The sequence below is a fragment of the Colias philodice genome, chromosome 9 (assembly GCF_061535455.1).
Source record: "Colias philodice isolate Cphi_HAF_F1 chromosome 9, ilColPhil1 Martin Lab GWU primary, whole genome shotgun sequence".
Classification (NCBI taxonomy): Eukaryota; Metazoa; Arthropoda; class Insecta; order Lepidoptera; family Pieridae; genus Colias; species Colias philodice.
The window spans coordinates 6,861,791-6,885,627 of record NC_143094.1 but is presented as its reverse complement, the minus strand read 5'-3'; the positions used below and the strand labels follow the sequence as shown (position 1 = coordinate 6,885,627).

Here is a 23,837-nt window from a genome sequence, read left to right as displayed (position 1 = left end):
CAATGGTCCAAGAACCGAGTACCGCTAGCACACTGCTAGCTTATTTACGAAAATCCAAAATGTGGGACATTAAGAAGTGTTTATACATGAAATGAATACACGCATACCTGCTAAGAGGACCATTCTGCCAATTCGTAGATAACACAATCTAAAAATAGGGCTTTTTACCCGTTTCATCCCGAGCCGTGGAAATTCTACAGTAAATTTTTATGAATAATGAATCTGATAAGTGATAAGTAACAATTAATAATGTATCAGCTATCTGACAGGGACAGTCCCGTCTAAATTGGACCAGCCGTTCGAAAGATAACTACACTATATTTTAGTTTAAGCCACAGTTCAGCGGCCCTACACGGACCGCTTCAAGCGGTTGAGACTTGAGACCGACCGCTTGAAGCCGCGACCGCGCGGTGAACTATGGACATTCATTCACTGCCGTACACATGACTGCTAGAGCCGTTGACGCCGACCGCTCGAGCCGTCCGTGTACGTCGCTCAGCCGTTAACTTAACTGCTCGACCTGCCCGTGTACGGCCGCTCTAAGCCTTATGGCCATAGCTCATTAGAGCCTCCCGGCACCCGACAAGCGCCGTCTTGATACCAGCGTTTATGTTTGTAAGTACAAAATTCACAAGACATCTGTAAATTCTGTAATAGTAGTATCGTGATCAAAACGGTTATAATAACAGTAACTACTGTAAGGATTTCCTTACGACGATTTTTAAAATGCAGATTTTTCAAGGCATACGACTCGTTTGAATAACTATAACACAAATTTCGTTATGTGGATCTCTTACTGTGACGCTTTTGAGCAATTTTTAACTCAATGAGCATTTTCGTCTTTTGAGCGTAACATCAGGCACAAAATATTAACTAGTTGCTAGCATCAGGTAACGTCCATTTTTACTGTTCTGTGTCTGTGGTTCTGTGCATCCCAAGGTGCGTGCATCCGTATAGTAGTCTATGGTGACCATAATATCTTATACCTACACGTAATATTCTGTGGTCACTTGGATTTTTGACAGTTGTGTGAGATGACAGTACTCAGTAGTCAGTACTGTCAAATTTGTTTCCCCTTCACTTTCATAATCATTTGTTCGGTGAGTTTTAAACACATATAAATACATTTTACTTCATAATATCAACTTCATATGTAAAATTGATTCGACATTACCGGTCGGTTTATTCAAACTCCAAAATAAATAAGTACTCTTACTTAATTTTTTATTAAGTTAATATTTTACTTTCAGTTTCTTGTTGGTTTTCGCTTCTAGTTTGACTGCAGATTTTTAATTTACAAGAAAAAATGTCCGAAAAACATTTGAAAAGCGGTAAGAAGAGTAAAATACACTAATATACATTCATTATCATTTTGCTCAAGTAGTAATTACATTGCATTTTTATCGTAGGTGACGCATTACCACCATTTACCGGAAAATTGCGGTTATTTGCTATGAGATTTTGCCCGTATGCCGAGAGAAGTGTGCTCGTTTTGAATGCTAAGAAGTTGGAATATGACTTAATATTTATTGATCTTGATAACAAGCCTGAATGGATTTTCAGCTTCAGTCCAAAAGGTAAATCTTGTTTAATTTGTGAATAATTAAATTTTCCTCATACCAAATACTTAATTGTCAATCTATTTTTACAGGTACTGTACCTGCACTGGAATATGAGGAGGGAAAAGCTATTTTCGATAGCAATGTAATTAATGTATATCTAGATGAGAAATATCCGGAACCTCCACTGCAATCATCAGATCCATTAAGAAGAGCCCAAGATAAGCTCATTTTGGAATTATTTGCAGCTGTAAGTAGATTCTAAATAATGTTTAATTGTTATAGCCTAACCTTGGAGTCCTAAATCTTGGTTTGGTAGGTTAATTTAAATTATACTTTTCTAGGCTCAATCTGCGTACTACACTGCAGCATTCAATGCTCAAGCCCTCACCCCAGCTTCTGCAGAAAATTATCACAAGGGGCTAGAACTGTTGCAAAAGGAAATTGAAGCTCGCAATACAACCTACTTGTCTGGAGACCAGCCTGGACTTGTAGACTACACTCTTTGGCCATTCTTGGAACGTTTCCTCGCCTTACCATTGTTAGGAAAATCTGAATTTACTATTGAACAAGATAAATATGGAGTTTTGGTGAGAAATATTTTTAAACATTTATAATTTTTATTTGATTACTTGAAATGCTCATCACATAATATAACCACACATTTATATAGAAATGGCTTAGGAGTACTCTGAGGTTAAAACTTAATACCTATATCTCTGATAAAGTGAAGCTATTTCAAATGGTATTACAATAAGAAAATATCAAAACCACACTTCAATCATACTAATATTATAAAAGTGAAACTTTGTATGTATGGATGTTTTTTAGTCTTCTATGCAAAAACGACTGGACGGGGTAAACTTTACAGTAATATAGGTCAGATATGTCTTAATAACACATGAGCTATAGAAATAATTGATTTGGCATTTGAGTTTGTCTCAAATTGATGAATGAATCAATGCATTCTCAAAACTGATTGATATCAAATAAAGTTAAGTTTAAAATATTAGCATATTAGATCCTGAATTAATTCCCATATTGTCAGATTTTGTTGATGTAACAGATAATTGTTTTACACATTAAAATATCAATAGTTTGAATCAGACTTTTTCCGTGATTATGAGATATAAAAATAAAAATAATCTATTTGTGGTTATTATTAGTTATGTGTAATATAGTTTGATTTCATCACTATATGTAACAAAAGATAAAGAATTATTTTTATCAAATTTGAGACTGTCTACTGTCTGTATAAGATAAGAAGTGTACAATAAAATTATTAACAACATATCTTATTCTGATTACAGTTGAAGTATATTGAAGCAATGAAGAATGTAGCTGCTGTAAAATCATATTCCCTAGCTCCGGATACTCATGCTAAGTTCACTGAGTCACGGGTAAAGGGAAACCCGGATTATAACATGCTTGATACCAGCAATGTGTGCTGCATGCGCCCAAGGAAAAAGAAGGAATAAGACAAAGATGAAACATTGCTGCCTCCCTCTCCATTCTTTGAATTGTATTAACATTACTTTTTATTCAAAGATGTTTGCATAATATTATATTGATTTTGTCGCAATAAAGTACAATTTTAATTAAAATGCCTTTGATTGAAATCATATTTATATTTTACACATTTATAAACTCAGTATACACTATTCCTCACAGGAATATTTTAATTAGATAAAATTGTCACTATAATTTAAATTTTCTCATGTAAAGACTAGTTCATGATAATTCTGCAATATTGGTAATATCTTTCCCTGTATGGTGTATGATCATTAATTTATCCTAACATAACTAAATAGCGCTCTAACGTTGGAAAATAAAATTATTTATTTTATTATTAACCTATGAGGACTAGGGACCCGTTTTTGGTATACCACTATGTCAATGGTTTTTTTTTTTAAAGTAGTTAATACTAGTTAATTGCTCCGAGAGATAATAGATAATGTGAAGTGTGAACGCTAAATTAGGATCTATTTCCCCAGTCTGCGAAAGAGAAAGTAAATAGTTGCTTTGGCAAGTGTGAAAAGGACGCAATGTCGAAATGCAGTGCTGTGATTGGTGACATTTGACAGCCTGTGGTGACAGCGCCGCAAAAAAGTGACAGCGCCGCTTCCACGAGACTTCTTTCTTGACGCATCTCTATTTATATTTTTAATATTTACTACTATATTACTTGCTCTGTGATATTTACGAAAAAAACTTGAAAACAAACATATTTATCATAATTTCAATTCAACATTTTTAGTTTTACTTTTCAATTTTCATAGCTAAAATAACGCTAGACACTTTAGAATTAGAACTTGGAACTTGTGTACATGTAAGATTTAATTAAACGTTATTACATTGTTTCCTGAAATTAGCACAAAGAATTTTGCATGGCTGATCGCAATTTTAAATTGTACTTATTAATGTGTTCTTTTTGCAGGGACTGAAATCAAATTTAAACTTATATTTAGTATCAGTAAAAAATCAATTGATAGAACACACAAAAATGTTGAATAAAGTTTTGCTATCAACAGATGTAGCTCTAGTTTGTGTCCAACATGCTCTTTCGACGGAGAAGGAAGAAATAATGGGTTTGCTGATAGGAGAGGTTTGTATTACATGTTTTTTTATTATTATATTAAACTGATCTAATATTCTCACCATAATCTCTGCCTTGGCCTTAGGTGCATAATGATGGAAGCCTGGTCTCAATAGTGTCTTCAGTAATATTACGTAGACTAGACAAAAAACCAGATCGTGTTGAAATTTCGGAGGAACAACTAGTTCAAGCAACATTAAGAGCAGAAGAATTAGCGGCAGAAGTAGGAAGACCTCTAAGAGTAGTTGGATGGTATCATTCTCACCCACACATCACAGTTTGGCCATCTCATGTTGGTATGTCAATTATATTATACTTACTTAATCCGTCAGTCCTCGGATCACAGACACAATAGAAAATCTATTGTGTCTCGGCCCGATCGGGCCGCTCGGTGGTCAATGGGTTAAATATATAAAAAAAGGTTATAATAATATGAGATCCTTCCTTTTTGCAGATTTAGCAACTCAATCAATGTATCAAAGAATGGACTCAAGTTTTGTTGGAATAATATTTGCTGTTTTCCTTTCTGACCAAACAGCAAAAGCACCATCGGTATTATAAACTAATTAATGATGATCTGGTTTTTATTAAATTATGTAAAATTACATTTTTCCTCTAATTTCTAGGTCCAAATAACATGTTTCCAGTCAGTAGATGAAGGATCAAATCAAGGACGGCGAGAGATTGAGTTGGAAATAACAAATTGTAATGATTCTTTAATGAAGAATAACTTTGAAGTAAGTTTAAAGTATTAGGATATTTTAAAAAATTGAAAAGATTAATATAGTTTAAAATTTATTATTTGATCACAGTTTCATTGAATTCAATTTAAAGCTTTAAGATAGTTCCATATATTATATTATGTTAAAATCACCAAAATTAAAGAGAATTTACCTTTTAACAATTTAAAATTTAAATAGTATGTCTGAGATTATAATTGATTCAGAGTACACACTGAGAGCCAGCGCGCACGAGCAACTTTGTCTCCGCAACTATTTTGTCTCTCCCATCAATTTGTATGGGGAGTTGCGTCGCTACATGCGCGCACTTTCATACGAGCCCATGGGTGGAGAGACGAAATAGTTGCGGAGACAAAGTTGCTCGTGCGCGCTAGCTCTAACTTAATTTCAACTTCACCTAGATTCTAACTCAACTACCAACAACATTAAAAGAAGAAGAAGATGAAGCATTTAAACTGGAAGCAGGAGAGACAGAGGCTGATGATATTATAATAAAACAACACAATACAGCTGTTAGAACTATTGCAATTGGTCATATTGTGGAAAAGGTTTGCTGTTTTTATATTTGAACAATATTTATATACATACTATGTATATGAATGAAGTACTAAATTTTAATATAAATTTCTATCGTAATGGTTATTATGAAACACCAAACTAATACAACAAATTTAAAGAACCTTGAATCATAATCAAACTGCAAGTAATATACATTGGAGCAAGAAGGTATACTATAATTGGAAGTATTGTCATTACAAGATGAAGTAGATATCAAAAATATAGAATATATTGATGATAAAAAATACATTGATGAATGTTCCTAACATTCCAATCAATAAATAATAAATGTTCCATAAGGTACCCTAACCCAATTAGTCCAAATACTTCCCATGATTCTAACTTTGTTTTGTTTATAAGTTTTAAAGTTTATTACAAAAAAATATGACTTTAATTTGACTGAATTTGATTTCAGGTATCACGGCCCATGCTAGAAGCTCTTGTAACAAGAAATGCAATTAATAGTGTCCGTTTAAGGGCTTTAAAAAAACATCATCAAGATTTAATGTCCAGATTAGATAATATGCCATGTAATATTTAAGTACAAGATATGTGATCCTCTACAATCGTTTAAAAATACACCTTATTAAGCTAAACCTTAATTGTATTTTTATTTACATCACAAAATATATTAAGTTACAGTATGTCATTTTTATCAACCATTTCAAAACCATCAGATGAGTCAATGCTAGATACTCGTTTTCTCTTTGTTTCTGGATTGGGGGCTATATACAATGTTAGATACTGCACCTCCTAGAGCAGACAAAGCATTATATGCAGAATTGCTCCAACTTCCAACTGGTTGTACTTCCATTGATGATCTGAACTTTTCATGTTGTTCTAAAACAAAAATATTTATAGCTATTATTATCTATAGATAGAATAAAGCAGTAACCAGAAATTCTTTTCTGCCAATATTTTTTTAATTATTATATGTGCACTAAGCACATTATATGAACAGCAAAACAATTATAACAGAGCAAGTAAGATTATGTTAAGTTTTTTAAACACTAGCTTTCCGCCGATGACTTCGCCCGCGTTTTCAAAGGAAAACCCGCATAGTTCCCGTTCCCGTGGGATTTCTGGGATAAAATATATTATATGTGTTAATCCAAGTTACCCTCTATATGTGTGCTAAATTTCATTGTAATTGGTTCAGTAGTATTTGCGTGAAAGTAACAAACACACATACACATCCTCACAAACTTTCACATTTATCACATTTCCTCTTAATTGGTCACAACAAAGAAGCTTATGTGCAGGTCCACACTGCGAGCCTAGCGCGGTTGCGACGGCGGGCGCGAAATATCAAACGTATGAAACGCGCCTTTGCGTCCACATTGAAATGACTATGGCGGAAGCCTAGTGCGACGGTAATGAGCGAGCCAGCGCGCGTAGTTTTCAAACTCTCCTATCCGCGCGTTCTGGCCCACATACGGGCGGCGGGCCCAGTCAGCAAGCGACCCAATGCGCGGACGGCGGGGGTAACAAACCAGTTCGGTCTTGTCGCTCGACTTCTTATATTATATCCTTTATTGTTTTTCGTAAAATAGCGGTAAATACTTAATTGTTGAAGTGAAACTTCTTTATTTATAAGTGCGATTCAATCTAAAACACTTATATACACCACAGTAATTTTGTAGGGTATAATCTCAATTCTTCATATAAGATTCACCCGTTATTCCTCTGTTTTATTTATTTCGTGTACAACTTCTATAATGATCTCATCTCAAAATCGGACTGTCCAGTAAAAATAGCAAATCGTCCAAAGTTTGCAACACCCGAAAAACGTCGAACCGCTACTTGAGCTCGCGCGTCGGTGTGGCCACCGCGAGCGCCCGCTCGTCGCGCCCGCCTAGGCCGCCGCCACCGCGCATTCAGTGTGGACGCACACTATATCTAATACACTGGAGATTTCAGTATGAACATTAACTTGTAACAAGAAAATATGACCTTGAATTACGCCTGTATGTTTTTTATCCCTTTCACACCTAAATAACTACTTAGGTGTGAAAGGGATAAAAAAAACATACAGGTGTCATTCGACGTCATATTTTCTTGTTACAAGTTAATGTTCATACTGAAATCTCCAGTGTATTAGATATAAGCTTCTTGGTCACAACCTACCCCACTACTCAGACAGGTGACGTTACAGGTGCTTTGCTTGGCTGTAGCTGTACTGATTTTCCATAGACCTAGTTCCTACTAAATGTGGACATAACATTTTAAATTATAATACAAAATCACACCTTGTGGTATATATTCTTCTTCACTGGAGTCTGTCACTTCCACATCTTTATCCAAATTCTGTAATTTTTCCATTGACAGATTTGTAACCAAGGAGCTACTATTATCTGAACTATCACTTGCATCTTCAATGGGCAAGTCCTCAGGCTTCCAGTAATCTAAAGAAACAAAAAATAATGATAATAATGAAAAAGGATACATCTTAATATATACAAATCTCGTGTCACAATGTTTGTCCTCAATGGACTCCTAAACCACTTAACCGATTATAATAAAATTCGCACACCATGTGCAGTTCGATCCAACTTGAGAGATAGGATAGTTTAAACATGTAGGTACCACGGGCGAAGCCGGGGCGGACCACTAGTTATTACATGTTTAATTATTATAATACATATTGTATTGATATTGACACAAGAAAGGAAATTATCTAAATTGCATAGCAATGGTTTCATGATTACGTCAGATTTCAAAATATCACTCTTCAAAAGAATATGTGCTAAATATAACAAATATTATAATCACAGCATAATATTTTAAAATATATTCTGGAATTTTTTTTTATTAACTTACCCAAACTTTGTTTTTCATCATATAAAGGTTGAACTTCTGGCTCAATTGAAAGTAAATCTAAATTTTCAGCCGATGCATCAGGCACAAGACCCTCCAATTCAAAATCTGATTCTGTTAACAATATATTATTGAAGATACAAAAGGGATCATCTTCATTTTAAACTCCTTATTATAATAAATATTTATTTTATTTTCACATAATAATAATAATGGAAAAACAAATATGTATCTAATTATTTGTTTATGAAAAATTATTTAAATGCAATATATCTCTATAGTTTAGGCAATGAGAAACAAGTGTATTTATATATATATATATATATATATATATATATATATATTAGTTGTAAGTGCCCTAAATATAAGTAATAAAATGGGACTTATAAATATTGTTATTCCATTACCTGCTGTTTGACGTAACCTGTTAATTACTCTTTTTAACGGAGGTATTAATTTGTTTAAAAATATTAATATCATACTAAATGAATATGTTAGTATGTATCCATTTGTATATCTTCCAATGATGAAAATTGCACCAAATATTATTTCCATTAACAGGAAAGCCTGAAACATGAGCAAAATGTATAATTCTGAAAAAAAAAATTTTTAATCAGAAAAAGTAGTATATGTACTTACTTTAGTAGGATTATTTTCACGTAAGTCAATGTAGTTAAAAAATTTATTATTTATCCATTGAGACATTTTAAATACTGATTGTGACAATTGGTTGTTATCATTTTGAGCCAAAAGTTTTAAACAAGTTGTCCGATGTTTATATTTTAACCACGCTTCAAAGGCATCAACACTCACAATAAGAATAGTAAATCCACATATTATTTGCATTAAATTAAATTGACGATAGAATAGTGCTCTAAAATAATAAAGAATAATAATTACCATTGCGTAAAATTATTTAATAATAATTTGATTGAATCAATTTATTTACTTACATAAAAGTTAAGTGAAAATATAAAATAAATAACAAAGACAACCATAAATTATTCCAAAATAAAACATCTTGAAGGGCATTCGTAAAGGCAACTAAAAGTAATGATTTCTTGCTCATGTTGCTTTCTGTAGGTTTTGTGGAATTCCATTTAAATATTTTTTTTATTGAAGAAAACATTTTAAATAAATATGAATATAATTTAAATATACAAGTAATTAAATATGTATATTAACATAACGTATTCATGCACTGCAATGTAATCACTGATGAGAGATGGCTGAAAAAACACTAAGAAATCTGAGAACAAACAATAATTTTAATTTCCCGTTTATTTTCTTCTTTATTTTTAGCAAACTTCAATATTGACACATGACAGATCTTGGATGAGATCCGATAGAGGATCTTTTTTTTTTTTTTTTTTTTTAATATTTAATGGCCTGGTTACTAGACCTTTAAGCCAACGATAGAGGATCCGATTGGATCCGACACGGATCCGAAATTGACAGCTAGCTAGTAGTCGCTAGTAGTACTAACCATAGAGCATCCTCTGACTTAAATCCAAATCTTCCACTTTTACTGTTCTGTGAAATCTCCTCACCTTATTTCCTTACCACGAATTGTTTCCTTTCCTTTCCTTTTCTACCTTTTATCATACTTGACACTGGCAAATAGTCACATCTTCTTGCCATGAAAACTTGGTCGAGAAATATATACAGATTACAGTATTATCTATTGTCAAGACTTTTTTCTTGACACGCATTTTAAATTACATGCTCTGTGCGCCATGTATATATTATATTACTCTATGCCATCTCTATGCTGTGCGCTCTCTGTGCGCTAATAAATTTTTTTGAAAGTTTGTGAAATATATAATCACAGAGCAAGTAATAAAGTTAAATAATAATGAAGTCCATACGAGCACATATAGTTGTTTTGCTAATTGATTTATGTTTTCAAAATATATAATAAATTGTTATATTATGTGTTACCGGCATGCTATCAACTTTGAAGATCTGAAATAAATTTTCTATCTTTTGTAAAACAAAGAAAATGTCCGGAAAAGGATCTTTTGAGAATCCATACGATGATTATACTAATAATACATCCAATAATGTTTTGAATGACTCTAAGGATGGTGTAAGAATATTTTTATTTAAATCCCAGAAACAAAAATATTAATTGTATTATATTTTTCAAACCGCAATCGTAACTGTATACAATATCTTTATTCAATGATATCTTTAACATAGAATAGAAACTTTTTCACATAAATATCCACTGTAGATGTTTCAAGGAATATGTTTACTTGTACACAGATTTCAGAAGTTCTTCAGAAAAAGTTGATTAATTTTAAGGCAACCAAAATAGAAGATCTTCTATCTAAGCACAGAAAAGATATATTTTATGATGGGACTGTTTATACTGGTTCTGCTGGACTAGCACTTTACTATTTGACATATTCTTCTGCAAGCAAAAATGAAGTTAGTCATGAAAACTTGCAGGTAAACAAACAAATAATTTTGCATTATTGCTATAGTGTATGTGTATAAGAGTAAGCACAGTTTATTGTACAGAAAATAATAAAATTTATGTATTATATATTGAGCTGCTATTTTATATGTATAAATCAATTTAATATTCCCTTTTCAGAGAGCGCTCAACTATATTGATATTGAAAATCTTAGAGGTCGTCGAATCAGTTTTTTATGTGGTGATGCAGGTCCATTAGCAATAGCTTCGGTTATCTCATATAAACTGGGAACCAGGCGCCCTAATAATTTGCCAGATTATAAAGATTTGGCACAAAGGTAGTGTTTTTTTGTACCAAAAGGGTATAACAGGACCCTTTTACAAAGATTTCTCCATCTGTTTGTAACTGCAGGCTTTGTATAAGTAAAATTTGCCAAATGTTACTTAATACAATATTTTAAATAATGAGGAAAAATTTATTTCAGGGTCATGGACTTAATTTCACTTCTTGATGATTCTCCTGATGAAATTTTATATGGAAAAGCGGGCTATTTGTATGCACTTCTATTTGTGAACAAGCATATAAGTGGAAAGGATGTCATTTCATCAAGCCACATTGAAAAAGTAATTAATATTCTGTGAGATGTTATTTTGATTTGTTTCTCAAAATGTAATAATTGGATATATATTCCTTCCAATCTTTAAGTATACGTTACACATGAAAATCTACATTCTGATTTTATAATCTTAACATGTTGAACGCCATGACGGTCACCATTTGTCCGACAGCATACTTTTTCTCGGGGCCGCTCTAGTAAATGGAAAATTATCCAAATTTGATAGTTGTTTTAATTCAAATATTGTATTGTAAGGATATGACCTTAAAATAATATTAATCTTACTGAAAGGCGGTTTACTTATTATTTTCCAAGATGTTAAATGGCAGGCACCAGTGACCATCATGTCCTGCACAAACGTTTTATCGCCTTCTCTTTCGCGAGCGCCACGCGGGTAAACGCTGTCGATCCCTCCCCGAGCTGCACCACCACCACTAACGAGCCGTATCGAGACTCGTTCATTTCGCGTAATCATGTATATACCCATTAAATAGTGTCCATAAATAATTTAAAAATAAGTACTATTTTGTATAAGTTTTTTGGACACAAGTATCTGAAAACCCTGTAAATTCTAAGTCTTTTCGTTTTTTTTTTGTGCCAAGGAGCTATATTACTCTACAGGGCCATGCAGGTCACTTTCTATACTAAAAACTCTCGAAACGTTGTCCATCAGCTCACTAGAGACTTTTAAAGTGATCGAGGGTATGCGGACATAAGATGTCCGACGCGACTATGCATCCTGACGTTTACATGGTGTCCGTCATGGCTTGCTGGACTAAACATGATATATGTAATAGCGTTCAATGTGTTAATGAATTGAAATATGTTTTATGAAACTTTAATATTATAAGTCTACATTATATAGTACAGGTTAAATGCATTTGTCCTAAGTTCCACAATATAACTGTAGTTAAGTAAACTTGAATGTGTAGAATTTATATTTTTGATTTTATGGCATTCAAATGCTTTATAAATATAAATTTACAAAGAATAGAAAAAATTCGATCACGAGGCGGGACTCGAACCCGCATCCTTTCGCGCCATTCCGGGGCGGATGCCTGACCAACTCAGCCACTCGTGACCCGCCAGAGCAATCGAATTTATTCTATTCTTTCAGTTTTACAACCATTTCAACCAATATGAAGCACTTTTCAGTGAATACAATATTGTAACGATGGAACACGACCTTTTTTGTTGAATTTATGTTTTTGGTTTTATGGCATTCAAATGCTTTATAAATATAAATTTACAAAGAATAGAAAAAATTCGATCACGAGCCCGACGAGGCGGGACTCGAACCCGCATCCTTTCGCGCCATTCCGGGGCGGATGCCTGACCAACTCAGCCACTCATGACCCGCCAGAGCAATCGAATTTATTCTATTCTTTCAGTTTTATGTGTCTGGAGGGACACACCGCGCGCCATCTATTGAGATGATTTCGAGTTCGACCGGGTTCGAGTCCCGCCTCGTGATCGAATTTTTTCTATTCTTTGTAAATTTATATTGAATGTGTAGGTTTATAGTTTATAGGATAGGTTCAATGCAATGCAATAGACTAGATTAGATTCTAGGCATTGCATAGGTTTATATATATTATTATAACAATACTATTACTAATTTCTGTGTAATTTAAGGTAACAAGTGCAATTATAACTTCAGGAAAACGTTTTTCCACACATATGAAGTCAGAAAGTCCATTGCTTTGGCAATGGCATGATAAAATTTATCTTGGCGCTGCTCATGGAATGGCAGGAATACTTTTCATGTTATTACAGGTGATACAATAGAACTGTATTGTTATAGGCAATAGTTATTTACATTACTAACTACCAAGTGCTTTATAAGAATTGGTTTCGTCAATTCTACCTCGCATCATTTTTATATATCATATGCGTTTTTATATGATAATTTTTAGTTATAACTTCTTACATTTTAGGCGAGAAGTTACATAAAACTCAGTGAACTGCGAAGTTTCATAAAACCATCAATAGATTGGTTGATCAGTCGTCGTTTTTCAAGCGGTAACTTTCCATCATCTGTTGGCAGCAGCTCTGGGGACAGACTGGTCCAATGGTGCCACGGTGCTCCAGGATTTGTACCTTTGTGTATTGCAGCATATCAGGTACCTAAACTTAACTACATTTTAATACTAATGTCGTAAAAAGGTAAGGTACATTTTATTCTGGGTCAACCTGTGTGAAGTGCACTTATCATCTAAATACTAAATAGTAAACTTCAATTTTTTCAGACATTTGAAGATGAGAAGTACTTGAAAATAGCTTCTCAGTGTGGAGAAGTGATTTGGCAAAGAGGGTTGTGTACAAAAGGATATAGTCTATGTCATGGTGTTAGTGGAAACGCATATGCTTTCCTCCAATTGTATCAAATTACTAAGGTAAAATATGCTATAGAAATTATTATGAATAAGTCCTGGATTGTAATCTAAAGATTATTTTGTGAAAATTGTTATATCCTTTTCAAAATCTAGATGGCAAATGCATTCTCAAATAAGGCTTGTATGAATATAATATTACAGCTAAAACTCATAAAAGGGCTAGGACTCATAGACGTACGAGTAAGTACGCGAACTTGTGGCTCGACGACCTTTTTCGCTCGTGTATCACCCCAAGTACGCGTACTTAAAAGCCGTCGAGTAAGTTCGTTGACGATCAAACATGTTTGAAATTTAGCTCGCAGCCCGCCTTCACTCGCACGTCTGTCACCGCCGGGAGCCGCGAGTCTAGCCTGTGTAGCTATAATAGTAATTAGGTGCAATAGTTCATCATATAACGGCTCAGGCATCCTCAAACAATTATGCAAGTCTTCCTTCTCCTCACGTATTAGCTACTTCACCAAATTTTCGTGAGATAAACGCACGTTTTGAAAGCCAGTTTTTCACCCACTTTTGCCGATTTCGACCTCAAGCCTTAAAAGACGAAATTAGACGCTGTATTAATGAAATATCACAGCATTTATGTAAAACGGTCATTGAAAATTTAATTAAAAGATCGCGTATGTGCCAGCAAAGCCGCGGCGGCCATCTTCCTGATAGATCGCGTATGTGCCAGCAAAGCCGCGGCGGCCATCTTTCTGATGTGTTGTTCCACACGTAACCTCATTTTGTCTACTTTACGATATAATATAGTATTCACGTTTTTTTTAAATATCTGCGTTTTATATCAAATTTAAATCTTGCGTTCTTGTTGGGACTTGGGTCACCCTATTTTATTAAGACATGTTATATTATGAAAATATGCATGTGTAAAGCGCGTCACACACGGTGAAGATACTATAAAATTTTATCTTAAGATACTGTACTATTTTATATTACAGTATCTTAAGGTATCCGGTATCAGCGTTCTGACCATCATTTTTCTTTTTGTCATAGCGTACTAAGACCCCTGTAGAACCGCTATCCTGTTACAAATGACCCGAAATTTTGTGGGTCATTCGTAACAGGATGGCGGTTCTACAGGGGTCTTAGTACGCTTTAAGGCTATTTCTAAAATGTGTGAAATAATATAGAGCATATTGGTATAATGGCCTTAATTGGCCGTAATTGGCCTTGCTTATAATGGTATGTTCACATAAGGTTTTAATACATATATGTTTTGTGCTGGGTATCTGCAATAAAATAAATAATAATTCACAGAAACCCGTTCATCTGTACCGCGCTTGCTGCTTTATGGAGTGGTGTGCAGTAGAGAGGCAAGGCACAGAGCTGCACCACCCTGATAGACCGGCGTCCTTATTCGAAGGGTTGTTGGGACGAATATTTTTATCAGAAGATATTATTCGACCATTGGATTCCAAATTTCCAGCTTTTTGTTTATAAATCAACATAACTGTTTTTGGAAACAAAATAAAATATAAAATAATATATCCTATTTGTGGTTTTATTCTGACTACCAGAATTTATAGCTTAGCAATAAGGCTTGTGTGATATCAGATATGTGTTCCCATGTTCCCTAGTGGGGTATGGGGCAGATGAAAATGCAATGTTCATACACCTTATTTAACGACAAGTACATGATCATCTTTCTGTGTCCTGCCAGTCCTTTTTTTTTCTTTGTCCCCACAACGGAAATCAAACCCTTCGCTTCTACGCTCAAGCGAAAACTACTGTGTGAAATCTTAATCAGTTATTAAAATCAAGTCGAGTTAATTGAGGTGTATGGTTTTGTATTATGAAAAACCACACTTGTTTCAAGAATATTTTTTGTAATGTAAATGAAAACTTGATTTTTTTCACAATTTAATTTATTGATGTAAAGCTAATATTTGTTTTGTATAAATATCACATAGGTAAAGGAAGCAGGTATACAGGGTGTCCCACTGTTGGTATACTAAGCTCAAAGGAGGTTATAGTACGTAAAAAATAATTAAAAAATTCCAGACGCATTTTTTTTTCAAATAGATGAATTCTTAAAACTCTATGTGTACACCCATAACAAGCGAGCCGCCCAACTTTGCCACCAGCACGTGAGCTATCGTTTAAGATTATGTTTTCATAGATAAAATGCTCATATTAGAGAAGCGGTATATGCCGGCTACGCGAAGCTAGAGAAGAAAACATGGATTTTCAGGAAAAATTTAGCAAAAAATTTTGGACGTAATTTTTTTTAAAAGTATTTTTTACGTGATCAGTGTATGCAAAACTACAAGTTCCTTCGCGCTTAGTATACCAATAGCGGGACACCCTGTATAATAATTGGATAAGTAATATTACTCATATAAATTACTTCATAAAACCCATTCTTTTGTATATTATCCTATTTTTTTCAAATTGTCTATTCCATTCCAATTTACAAAATTATATATTAATCGTATATCGCCACAATTTTATTTATCCATCATACCAGTTTTACTTATAAAATATAAAATAACGATGTGAACGCTAATAATGTCAAAATAATCTGTTTTATATAATTGTATTTAAAATCTTTGTACATTATGCAACATTAACACTATGAGATTATTAAGAAATTATAAAAACATAAAATTTTACTTATTTGTGAATTAGGTACCAATAATATACATTGCGGATATCCCATAAATTTGTCAATCTATTCTATAGCTCCAATTTATATTAGGAAAAAAATCATAATGTCGAATTTGGTTTTTAAAATAGAATACAGTCATATACATCAAAAAAATTACCCATGAATCAGATTTAAGTAGATACCTACTTCGTGTATATTTTTCCTTATGATAAATTTACACTAAAGTAAACTTAATATTATAAAAAGTTATTCAAGCAACATATATAGATTGATACGCGCGATTATTAACAGAAAAGTGCAAATAAAGCTTCTTATATAATGAGCTGGAATATTCTTATTGCATTTCGTGAAATAATAACATTAGTTCAAAGTTATTTTAAATAATTTTACTCTAAGATTGTGTCCCTGGGTAAGCAAATAGAATGATAAAAAACAGATAATTGACACTTGAAACAATACTAGAAAAGAACTACATTAATTTCCTAGCACATTCTGAAACATTAACAACAAGAAGATATCAAATCGATTTATGAAATCTGCAATCATTATAAAAAGTCTAACAGATATAAAACTATAAGAACTGCAATCACCTCTCAGTAACATATTTAACAATGGGATCCACTCAACAGTTGATAGTTCGGGGCAGCGGGTGTGCCAGGCATTGACGTGTTCTAAACAACTAGACTCCCAATCATCCTGAAAATTAGTCTATCGCAAACCCTGCCCACGCGTCAGGCAGAGCCATACTTTACTTCGAGCGAGAATTTGAACATTATTCCCACGAAATAAGGTGTTAATTTCAATGCCGCTGAGACATGTTCGACGACAGGTTGCTTATTATTAAATTAATAATAGAGGATCGTGGATCTAGTTGTTTACAAGGCATCATTGGTACTAGGGTATCATACCCCCAAACACGTATAAAAAAGACGGGTTGCACTCCGGGAGTGCCGGCAGAAGTGAAAACTTGATTATTAACGTTGAGCATGTTTGATATTTTGGAATGGTATCCGTCTTACGCTTTTTCGATCAGGTCACGTGTCCTGACGCGAGTTTAAGATTTTATACCCATTACAGAAAAAGTGCTCAACGCCGCTAAAGAAGTTTTCACTTCAATAAATCACCTCCCGTGGAGCGGCGCGGTGTGTCAGAGCAGAGCGGCGCCGGCCTCGGCGCGCGAGTGCGGCAGCGGCGGGCCGGCGCGCCACGCGTCGTCCGCCGGCGCGTACAGCTCGACGGACGCGAGCGTGGTGCGCGCGCGGTAGAAGGCGCGCTCGCCGCTCTCGCTGTCGCCGCCCGCCACCACCAGCAGCCCCTCCGCCGCGCCCGCCGCGCACCCCGCGCGCGCCTCCCGCAGGCTACCCACCTCCTCCCACGTGTCCTGACACATGTGTTCTTGTTTAATTGTGTTTAATTATAATGCTATTCCCTACCTTTGAGTTCAAATATTATTAAAAATACACAATATACTCCAGGAACTTATGAGCTTTTAAAAATTAAACATTTAACACTACTAAACTAACTTTGAACTAAACATGAATGAAACAACTATATTTTTAAGCGGTCTGCCAAATTTGTTAGGGCAAGACTATTTCTAGTCCATGTCAATTTTATAATGCCTTGATAACACATGATAATGATATATAATTACAAATTAAATAATGATTTCTACTTATAATTTATAGTGTAGTGGAAACTTAGTTAAAAAACTATAAGTCCAAAATATTTTTTTAAATAAAGAACTGTTATATTCTGCAATAGAAAGTGCGTTATAATCTCTTAACTCACGTCATCAAAGCTGTATCTTTCAACGATTGCGAGCACGGTCCGTCTCGGCGCGTTCCCGCCAATAACATAAAGGTAGTTGTCCAACACCACCGCTGCGGCCTGACTGCGAGCGTTGCGCATCGGCTTGAGAGTTTGCCACTTGCGTGAGGCGGGGTGGTAACATAATAGATCTTGTGTGTGCCGCCATGTGTGTGTGCAACCACCTACTACGTATATAAGACCTGAAAGTAATGCACATAACATATTATAAAATCATACGACTTTGAGGTCTGCAATAAATTTAACATAAAGAATAGATTAGAAAAAATTAGATCACGAGGCGGGATTCGAACCCGCGTCTTCCGTCAGCGATATTTTTCCAACATCAAGTCTTCACTTTGCACGCATTGTAAGGATTTTTATTCCTTTCTTGTACTGTTATGAAGCAATATTATAAGTTATTTCGAACTTCAATCTTCAACTGCCGTAAAATAATAATAAAAAGAATACTCTTATTTTACTTTAGTAAAAATATATTATACCCGTTAGAGAAAATCCCAATGCTTTATGAGTCCTTCATATAATAGTCTATGTGACATTGAATATTTCTTAATAAAAAAATTGGTTGTATGTAAAGTAGGTTTACGATCGAGATGTTTACGTGATAACGTCTTATTGGTGGCAGCGCTCGAGATGAGACGGGAGATCGGTCCGTCTCTCTCTCTTTATACCTGCGATCGCGCTCGTGAGGTTTTGGTGTGACACAAGTTTCTGAACATGTCACCCGACTAAAACGATTTTAAAAATGTTATCACGTTAAAAGATACCTTCAAACGTGACCACGCCCATGCCGAACCGCGGCTCCGGCATGTGCCCCACGAGCGTCCACTCATCGGACACCGGGTCGTACACCTCGACCGACGAGCCCATGTCGGAGCCCACCCAGCCGCCGAACGCGTACAGGTTGCCGTTCCACGCGGTCAGCCCGAACTCGCACCGCGCCTCCTTCATGGGCGCTATGTCTGACCATTTGTCTGTCTGGATATTGTTTGCGATTTATGTACCTTATACTTACGTCAAAAAAATGTATGCGTGTACTACTACTAGTGTACACACGTAAGAAGTGAAACTTTTTTATGACCTTATTTTTCAAATAAATAATTTACTATATGCAACTTTACAGAAATACGTCAATCACGCGTGGTAGGGATAAAAACAATGTGGCGCGTAACGGAAAAATGTCACGTGTAACGAAAAAATGTTACACTAAATTTTTTTCCAACCCCGATAAAGAAGTTTCACTTCAATAATATAGGAAATGTCGTTTATCGAATAAATTATGCGACAAATACTGCCTACTAGAATATAGTCCACTCGCGTTAAGAAAATAGTGTGCCATCATCAACTACCGGGTAAGAATGTAGCGTGTAATGAAATCGTGTAGGTAACTATATATAGTGTAAAAAATATTTTTTTCAAAAAGTTAATTGAAACAAATAGTCTAATAATTACATCAAAATGTAATCAATGTCGCTTTTAGATTCTCCAGTTACATATTTTATTATAACAAAAAAATTGTTCACGACTTCTATAACGAAATCCATATTCTACATAGTTCGTTCGCAACACTTATTCCGACGATTAGCGTCTATTAACGCCTTTGTTTCATCAAATAATGTTTCGTTGCCTCATTGTCATCCATTATGTTGCATTATAATTGGCTGAGGGACGTGGCTAGGTCAGCGGACCACTATAACTCGATCTTAACACGAGTGTACTATATAATTTGTGTATGTAGCATAAGAACATGAAAAACAGCACATATCTATTTTTCGCTCATTAAGCATTTTCGGTCTTTGAGCGTAAAATAAATATTTATTGTTATAGATTTGGTGTTCATTAAATTAGTAACAAAAAGAAATTCAATTAAAACAAACCTGTGGATCGTAAACTTCACCATTAGCTAATATTTGGCTTCCCTGTTCACCTCCCACCGCGTACACTCGTCCGCCCAAAGTCGCTACTCCAGGTTGTATTCGAGCTATGCCCATTGGTGCGAGTTCTTCCCATTCCCTGCACAATGATTTGTTTCAATAATTTTTGAACTGAAACTTCTTAAGGCGCGTTGAGATTAAAAATTTAAGGTCGTCATGTCAATACCATCACGTCATGGAGTAAGGTTTTGGTATCTTCCCAAAGAAGTTTCATTTCTGTTTTAGCTACTATTATGTATTCTGTGCTTCTGTGATTTGTGAAGCACACGGCTCAGCGAACACGCTCTTTCTTATTATTGAAAAAGTAAATTTAGAAATAATATTTGTACATTGTACAATTGCAAAACAGACATAATATTATAACTAGGTAAATTATTATAAAGTAAAATAATTTGGAAAATCCAAAAGTGCACGCCTCATAATTTGGCGTGCAAGGCGTGCAAAAGTTATTGAATATTTTATGGCAGAAATCTCAAATATAGATCTATCCAAATCAATCTTAAAATTGCATTGTTTCTGTCATACTGTGGGGTCTGATATCTATGGTACACTGTAAACGACAAAGCATTATGATACCTTTTATGCAGATCGAACTTAAGAGCGGAGAACAGTATATTGTCAGTAGTGAGGGGCGGATGTGGCGCGGTGTCGTGGCACGAGCCGCCCACGATCACGAGCACGCGACGCGCGCGCGCCCGCGGCTCTGCCGATAGCGACACGAGTGCACCGCGACCCGACTTCTGGAAGTCAATCACAAATATATTATGTTTAGAAGTTGTGCAAATATATTTATGAAATAGAAACTATTGACAGATACAGATAAACAAATAAAACTAGGACTGTGACATCTATTCCTCGATTAGCCATATACAAACAAGATTTATAGTAAGAATTTTAGTCTGACAAAAACACTGAGACAAGTGGCTGAAATATACATTTTTAAACAATAGAACAAATGGAACATGAGGTGGGATTTAATCATTTATATTTATAAAAGCATTTGAACCCTTTAAATCTAAATATAAAAGAGACTGAAAATTATGATTAACTTACCATATCAACTCTGACAGTTTTTAGTGCTACAGCTATGGATGGATCTTGTACAGTTTTAATGGCGCTATCCAGGACTTGTGGTGATATGAGTGGCAATCGCACATGACTCAGAACTTCGAAACAATGTCGCCGGCGAGTAGCTGGATCATGTTCCAACCACTTCAGTGCTGGATACAGTACCTATAAATTGTTAAGTAAATTCTTCAATTATAATTTATTTGTTTTATAATTCCTATTAAATTCTTGGTGCATTTTTATATTTAAGAAAATAAATAATTATTAACCTGAGCTTCATTATCAACTTTAAGCTGTTCTGAGGAAAGAAGTGTAACTAACTGTTGTAGAGGCAGTTCCAATAATTCATCTCCAGTCGCTACCTTATCCCAATAAGCTTGAGCATGTGCTAAAGCTTCCTCTGCTAATTCTTTACAATTATGTGTTTCCGCAAACCTACATATAACATAATATGGTATTAAAAAACTAATAAGTATATTTATTTAAAAAATATATTAATATTATATAAGAGGCCTTATTTTCACCTAAATATACCAAGTGCATTTGATGGATGGAGTTCTCTTTTCAAAAATTCTCCACATCCAAATACAAGTTCCCTTAACTGTAACATATCAGCTGCAATCAATAAATTTTGTACTGTCACTTTGTCTATCGCTATTTCACCTGAAAATTTTCAAATATTATAATTATTTAAGATATTTTAAGTTTTACATTTTTATTCACTTATTAAAACTTAAATATCTGCATCAATAGATAATTAACATGGAAACTGTTTGATAATTTATTATCGTTACTAGCTGTGCCCTTGCTTGCGGCTTTACCCGCATTGCCAAGTTCCAATTTGTTTTAGCATAATGATAGCCTTCCTCATTAAATGGACTATAATCCCTACTAATATTATAAATGCGAAAGTAACTCTGTCTGTCTGTCTGTTACTCAATCACGCCTAAACTACTGAACCAATTTGCATGAAATTTGGTATGGAGATATTTTAATACCCAAGAAAGGACATAGGCTACCTTTTATTGCAAAATATGTACCACGGGCGAAGCCGGGGCGGACCGCTAGTGTGAAATAATTCTTCATGGAGATTAGTGGGTTCAAACAAACAAACTCTTCAGGTTTATAATATTAGTATTTAGATAGAATATGCAATTATTTTGATTTCTTACCAGTGTATATAAAGTCAATGATTAAGGGTAATATGGAAGGTGGTATACTGGGTAACATAACTCGACCCTTTTGACTTTCTTCCAAGCCAACATTAAACATTGCATCAAAATATTCACAACTGGCAGCCAGAACTACACGATGGGCCTAAAGATTATCATACAAATTAACAGTAAATATTATGACTATTTTATAATATATGATAAAAATGAAAGTTGCAATTTACCATAGGCTGTACCTTCTAATGTTAATATTTATCCATTTAGTCTTACCTTAATTTTAGTTTTTCCTGAAATAAGTTCTATGTCACAAAACCTTCCATCTCGCCTAAAGGTGTTTAAATTTAATGAAACCTTACTAGCGTACTCGCAACATTTGTATAATTTAGAACCTTCTTTGTTATGTTTTTCGTAAATAATCGAGGACATAGTGTTTTAGTGTAGAAAATTCACGACATTGTAGTTGAATACAATCTAAAGATAATCTTCTTATTTAGTTATATTTAAAATGTTTTATTCTCATAATAATGTGTAATAAAAAAATGTAAAAGATAAAATGTAAACAATTAATTGATTGCTATAAATTTTGACAATTGAGTGAATTGACTACTGACTACTGAGCTAGAGCAGTCCACAGAGCAAGTCTGTCAAATTGAGTCATTTTGACTGTACCACAGAATATAATGTACCTTCTCTTTTTAGGGTGTAAGGGCGTATTCAGAAAGAAAGCTTGAAGAAGCATGAAGAAGCTTGAAGAAGCAGAAAGAGAGCATGGGTTCCAATTTTGTGTAGTTGTAAATATGATACATAAAGACATTTTAAGTTTGAAAAATCAGATGTTTTGCGCGAAGTGACAGTAGTACCCACCTCAACGCTTCGCTTATGAGGCGTGCAATAAGCCGAACTCAACTTAGCCCATGAGTATGACACATCGTGATCTTATCAAATCTTAGTATCAAATGTCCATTTTATAATTTTCCGTGTGAATATTTTTACGGTGACACTGCAATGATTATATTATTAAAAAAATTAAATCGATTTCTTTATTTCAATATAAATCGACTCTACATTTACATTTATCTTTAATTTGAATTGAACATTAATTTTAATTTGATTTGAGAATATTAAATAAAAATAAAAATAAATAAATATGTGTGCGTGTAAGAGCGTTTTCACATTATCCGATCCGATATCGGATATCGGAAGCCGATAGCCGATATCCGATATCGGAGGGAAGTAAAATGTATGAAATATGTGCCTGTCTTTCACATTGTCCGGTCCGATATCGGATATCGGAGCCGACACCGATATTCCCAGTGGCTATCGGACGATAATGTTCAGTGTTGCCAACTCAATTTTCGAAAAGGCAGTGTACCAACAGCAAAAAAGCACTAGTTTGTGTATTTTCAGTCTTATAAGGCGCTCAATCTTTAAAAAAATTTTTTGCTTTTAACCTAAAACCTTTTCTATTAAAAGAAACCTTTTTTTATTAAGAAAACACACATTTAAGTATTTATAGGCATTTA

General features: G+C 34.3%; 4 protein-coding genes and 1 pseudogene across 8 annotated transcripts in view; 3 read left to right on the top strand and 2 right to left on the bottom strand.

The window, feature by feature from the left end:
• Positions 1 to 6,055, top strand: part of LOC149485887 (lys-63-specific deubiquitinase BRCC36-like) — a 38,057-nt gene extending 32,002 nt beyond the window's left edge. The window contains exons 1-7 of one of the 2 annotated variants that reach the window (XM_089698665.1): positions 3,698 to 3,888; positions 3,997 to 4,164; positions 4,241 to 4,451; positions 4,610 to 4,707; positions 4,782 to 4,892; positions 5,297 to 5,443; positions 5,869 to 6,055. In XM_089698665.1, coding sequence (XP_089554791.1) covers positions 4,063 to 4,164; positions 4,241 to 4,451; positions 4,610 to 4,707; positions 4,782 to 4,892; positions 5,297 to 5,443; positions 5,869 to 5,994 — 795 coding nt within the window. In that variant the 5' untranslated portion in view covers positions 3,698 to 3,888; positions 3,997 to 4,062 and the 3' untranslated portion in view covers positions 5,995 to 6,055. Of the gene's footprint in view, positions 1 to 3,697; positions 3,889 to 3,996; positions 4,165 to 4,240; positions 4,452 to 4,609; positions 4,708 to 4,781; positions 4,893 to 5,296; positions 5,444 to 5,868 lie in introns of those variants that run through there. The other variant, XM_089698666.1, reaches the window with a different exon arrangement.
• On the top strand, positions 998 to 3,163 carry LOC149485888 (pyrimidodiazepine synthase-like). Of its 2 annotated transcripts, none has more exons than XM_089698667.1 (6): positions 998 to 1,100; positions 1,251 to 1,331; positions 1,410 to 1,577; positions 1,652 to 1,809; positions 1,904 to 2,149; positions 2,870 to 3,163. In XM_089698667.1, exons 2-6 carry the CDS (start codon positions 1,307 to 1,309, stop codon positions 3,035 to 3,037), a joined length of 765 nt encoding a protein of 254 aa, XP_089554793.1. In that variant the 5' UTR covers positions 998 to 1,100; positions 1,251 to 1,306; the 3' UTR covers positions 3,038 to 3,163. The 2 variants fall into 2 exon arrangements, with proteins under 2 accessions (XP_089554793.1, XP_089554794.1); XM_089698668.1 differs by having other exon boundaries at positions 1,030 to 1,176.
• Positions 5,934 to 9,619, bottom strand: LOC149485886 (uncharacterized; annotated as a pseudogene). Its single transcript, XR_016316004.1, has 6 exons — positions 9,224 to 9,619; positions 8,910 to 9,144; positions 8,678 to 8,837; positions 8,274 to 8,384; positions 7,703 to 7,858; positions 5,934 to 6,293 (listed from the first exon to the last, which is right to left on the bottom strand). The product of XR_016316004.1 is annotated as an uncharacterized LOC149485886 (transcript).
• Positions 9,620 to 10,057: 438 nt separating this feature from the next.
• Positions 10,058 to 15,197, top strand: LOC149485885 (lanC-like protein 2). Of its 2 annotated transcripts, XM_089698637.1 has the most exons (8): positions 10,061 to 10,359; positions 10,539 to 10,724; positions 10,873 to 11,030; positions 11,178 to 11,316; positions 12,945 to 13,085; positions 13,247 to 13,432; positions 13,559 to 13,705; positions 14,963 to 15,197. In XM_089698637.1, the coding sequence occupies exons 1-8, from the start codon at positions 10,273 to 10,275 to the stop codon at positions 15,143 to 15,145; spliced, it is 1,227 nt and encodes a 408-aa protein (XP_089554763.1). In that variant the 5' UTR covers positions 10,061 to 10,272; the 3' UTR covers positions 15,146 to 15,197. The 2 variants fall into 2 exon arrangements, with proteins under 2 accessions (XP_089554764.1, XP_089554763.1); XM_089698638.1 differs by lacking the exon at positions 12,945 to 13,085 and having other exon boundaries at positions 10,058 to 10,359.
• A 1,480-nt stretch (positions 15,198 to 16,677) lies between these two features.
• On the bottom strand, positions 16,678 to 22,941 carry LOC149485884 (actin-binding protein IPP-like). The gene is made up of 10 exons (XM_089698613.1): positions 22,585 to 22,941; positions 22,315 to 22,459; positions 21,667 to 21,805; positions 21,412 to 21,577; positions 21,128 to 21,307; positions 20,651 to 20,814; positions 20,018 to 20,153; positions 18,908 to 19,118; positions 18,102 to 18,322; positions 16,678 to 17,694 (listed from the first exon to the last, which is right to left on the bottom strand). Exons 1-10 carry the CDS (start codon positions 22,738 to 22,740, stop codon positions 17,461 to 17,463), a joined length of 1,752 nt encoding a protein of 583 aa, XP_089554739.1. The 5' UTR covers positions 22,741 to 22,941; the 3' UTR covers positions 16,678 to 17,460.
• Between the last annotated feature and the right edge of the window lie 896 nt (positions 22,942 to 23,837).

Excerpts from the sequence above, each read along its gene's own strand:
- LOC149485888 (XM_089698667.1), top strand. The coding sequence starts at position 1,307 with ATGTCCGAAAAACATTTGAAAAGCG. Across the intron at positions 1,578-1,651 it reads TTTCAGCTTCAGTCCAAAAG|GTACTGTACCTGCACTGGAA; the intron begins GTAAATCTTGTT and ends CTATTTTTACAG. Across the intron at positions 1,810-1,903 it reads TTTTGGAATTATTTGCAGCT|GCTCAATCTGCGTACTACAC; the intron begins GTAAGTAGATTC and ends ATACTTTTCTAG.
- LOC149485885 (XM_089698637.1), top strand. The coding sequence starts at position 10,273 with ATGTCCGGAAAAGGATCTTTTGAGAATCCATACGATGATTATACTAAT. Across the intron at positions 11,031-11,177 it reads TATAAAGATTTGGCACAAAG|GGTCATGGACTTAATTTCAC; the intron begins GTAGTGTTTTTT and ends AATTTATTTCAG. Across the intron at positions 13,086-13,246 it reads TACTTTTCATGTTATTACAG|GCGAGAAGTTACATAAAACT; the intron begins GTGATACAATAG and ends CTTACATTTTAG.
- LOC149485884 (XM_089698613.1), bottom strand. The coding sequence starts at position 22,740 with ATGTCCTCGATTATTTACGAAAAACATAACAAAGAAGGTTCTAAATTA. Across the intron at positions 21,806-22,314 it reads CATTGACTTTATATACACTG|GTGAAATAGCGATAGACAAA; the intron begins GTAAGAAATCAA and ends GAAAATTTTCAG. Across the intron at positions 18,323-18,907 it reads GGGCGTGGTCACGTTTGAAG|GTCTTATATACGTAGTAGGT; the intron begins GTATCTTTTAAC and ends CATTACTTTCAG.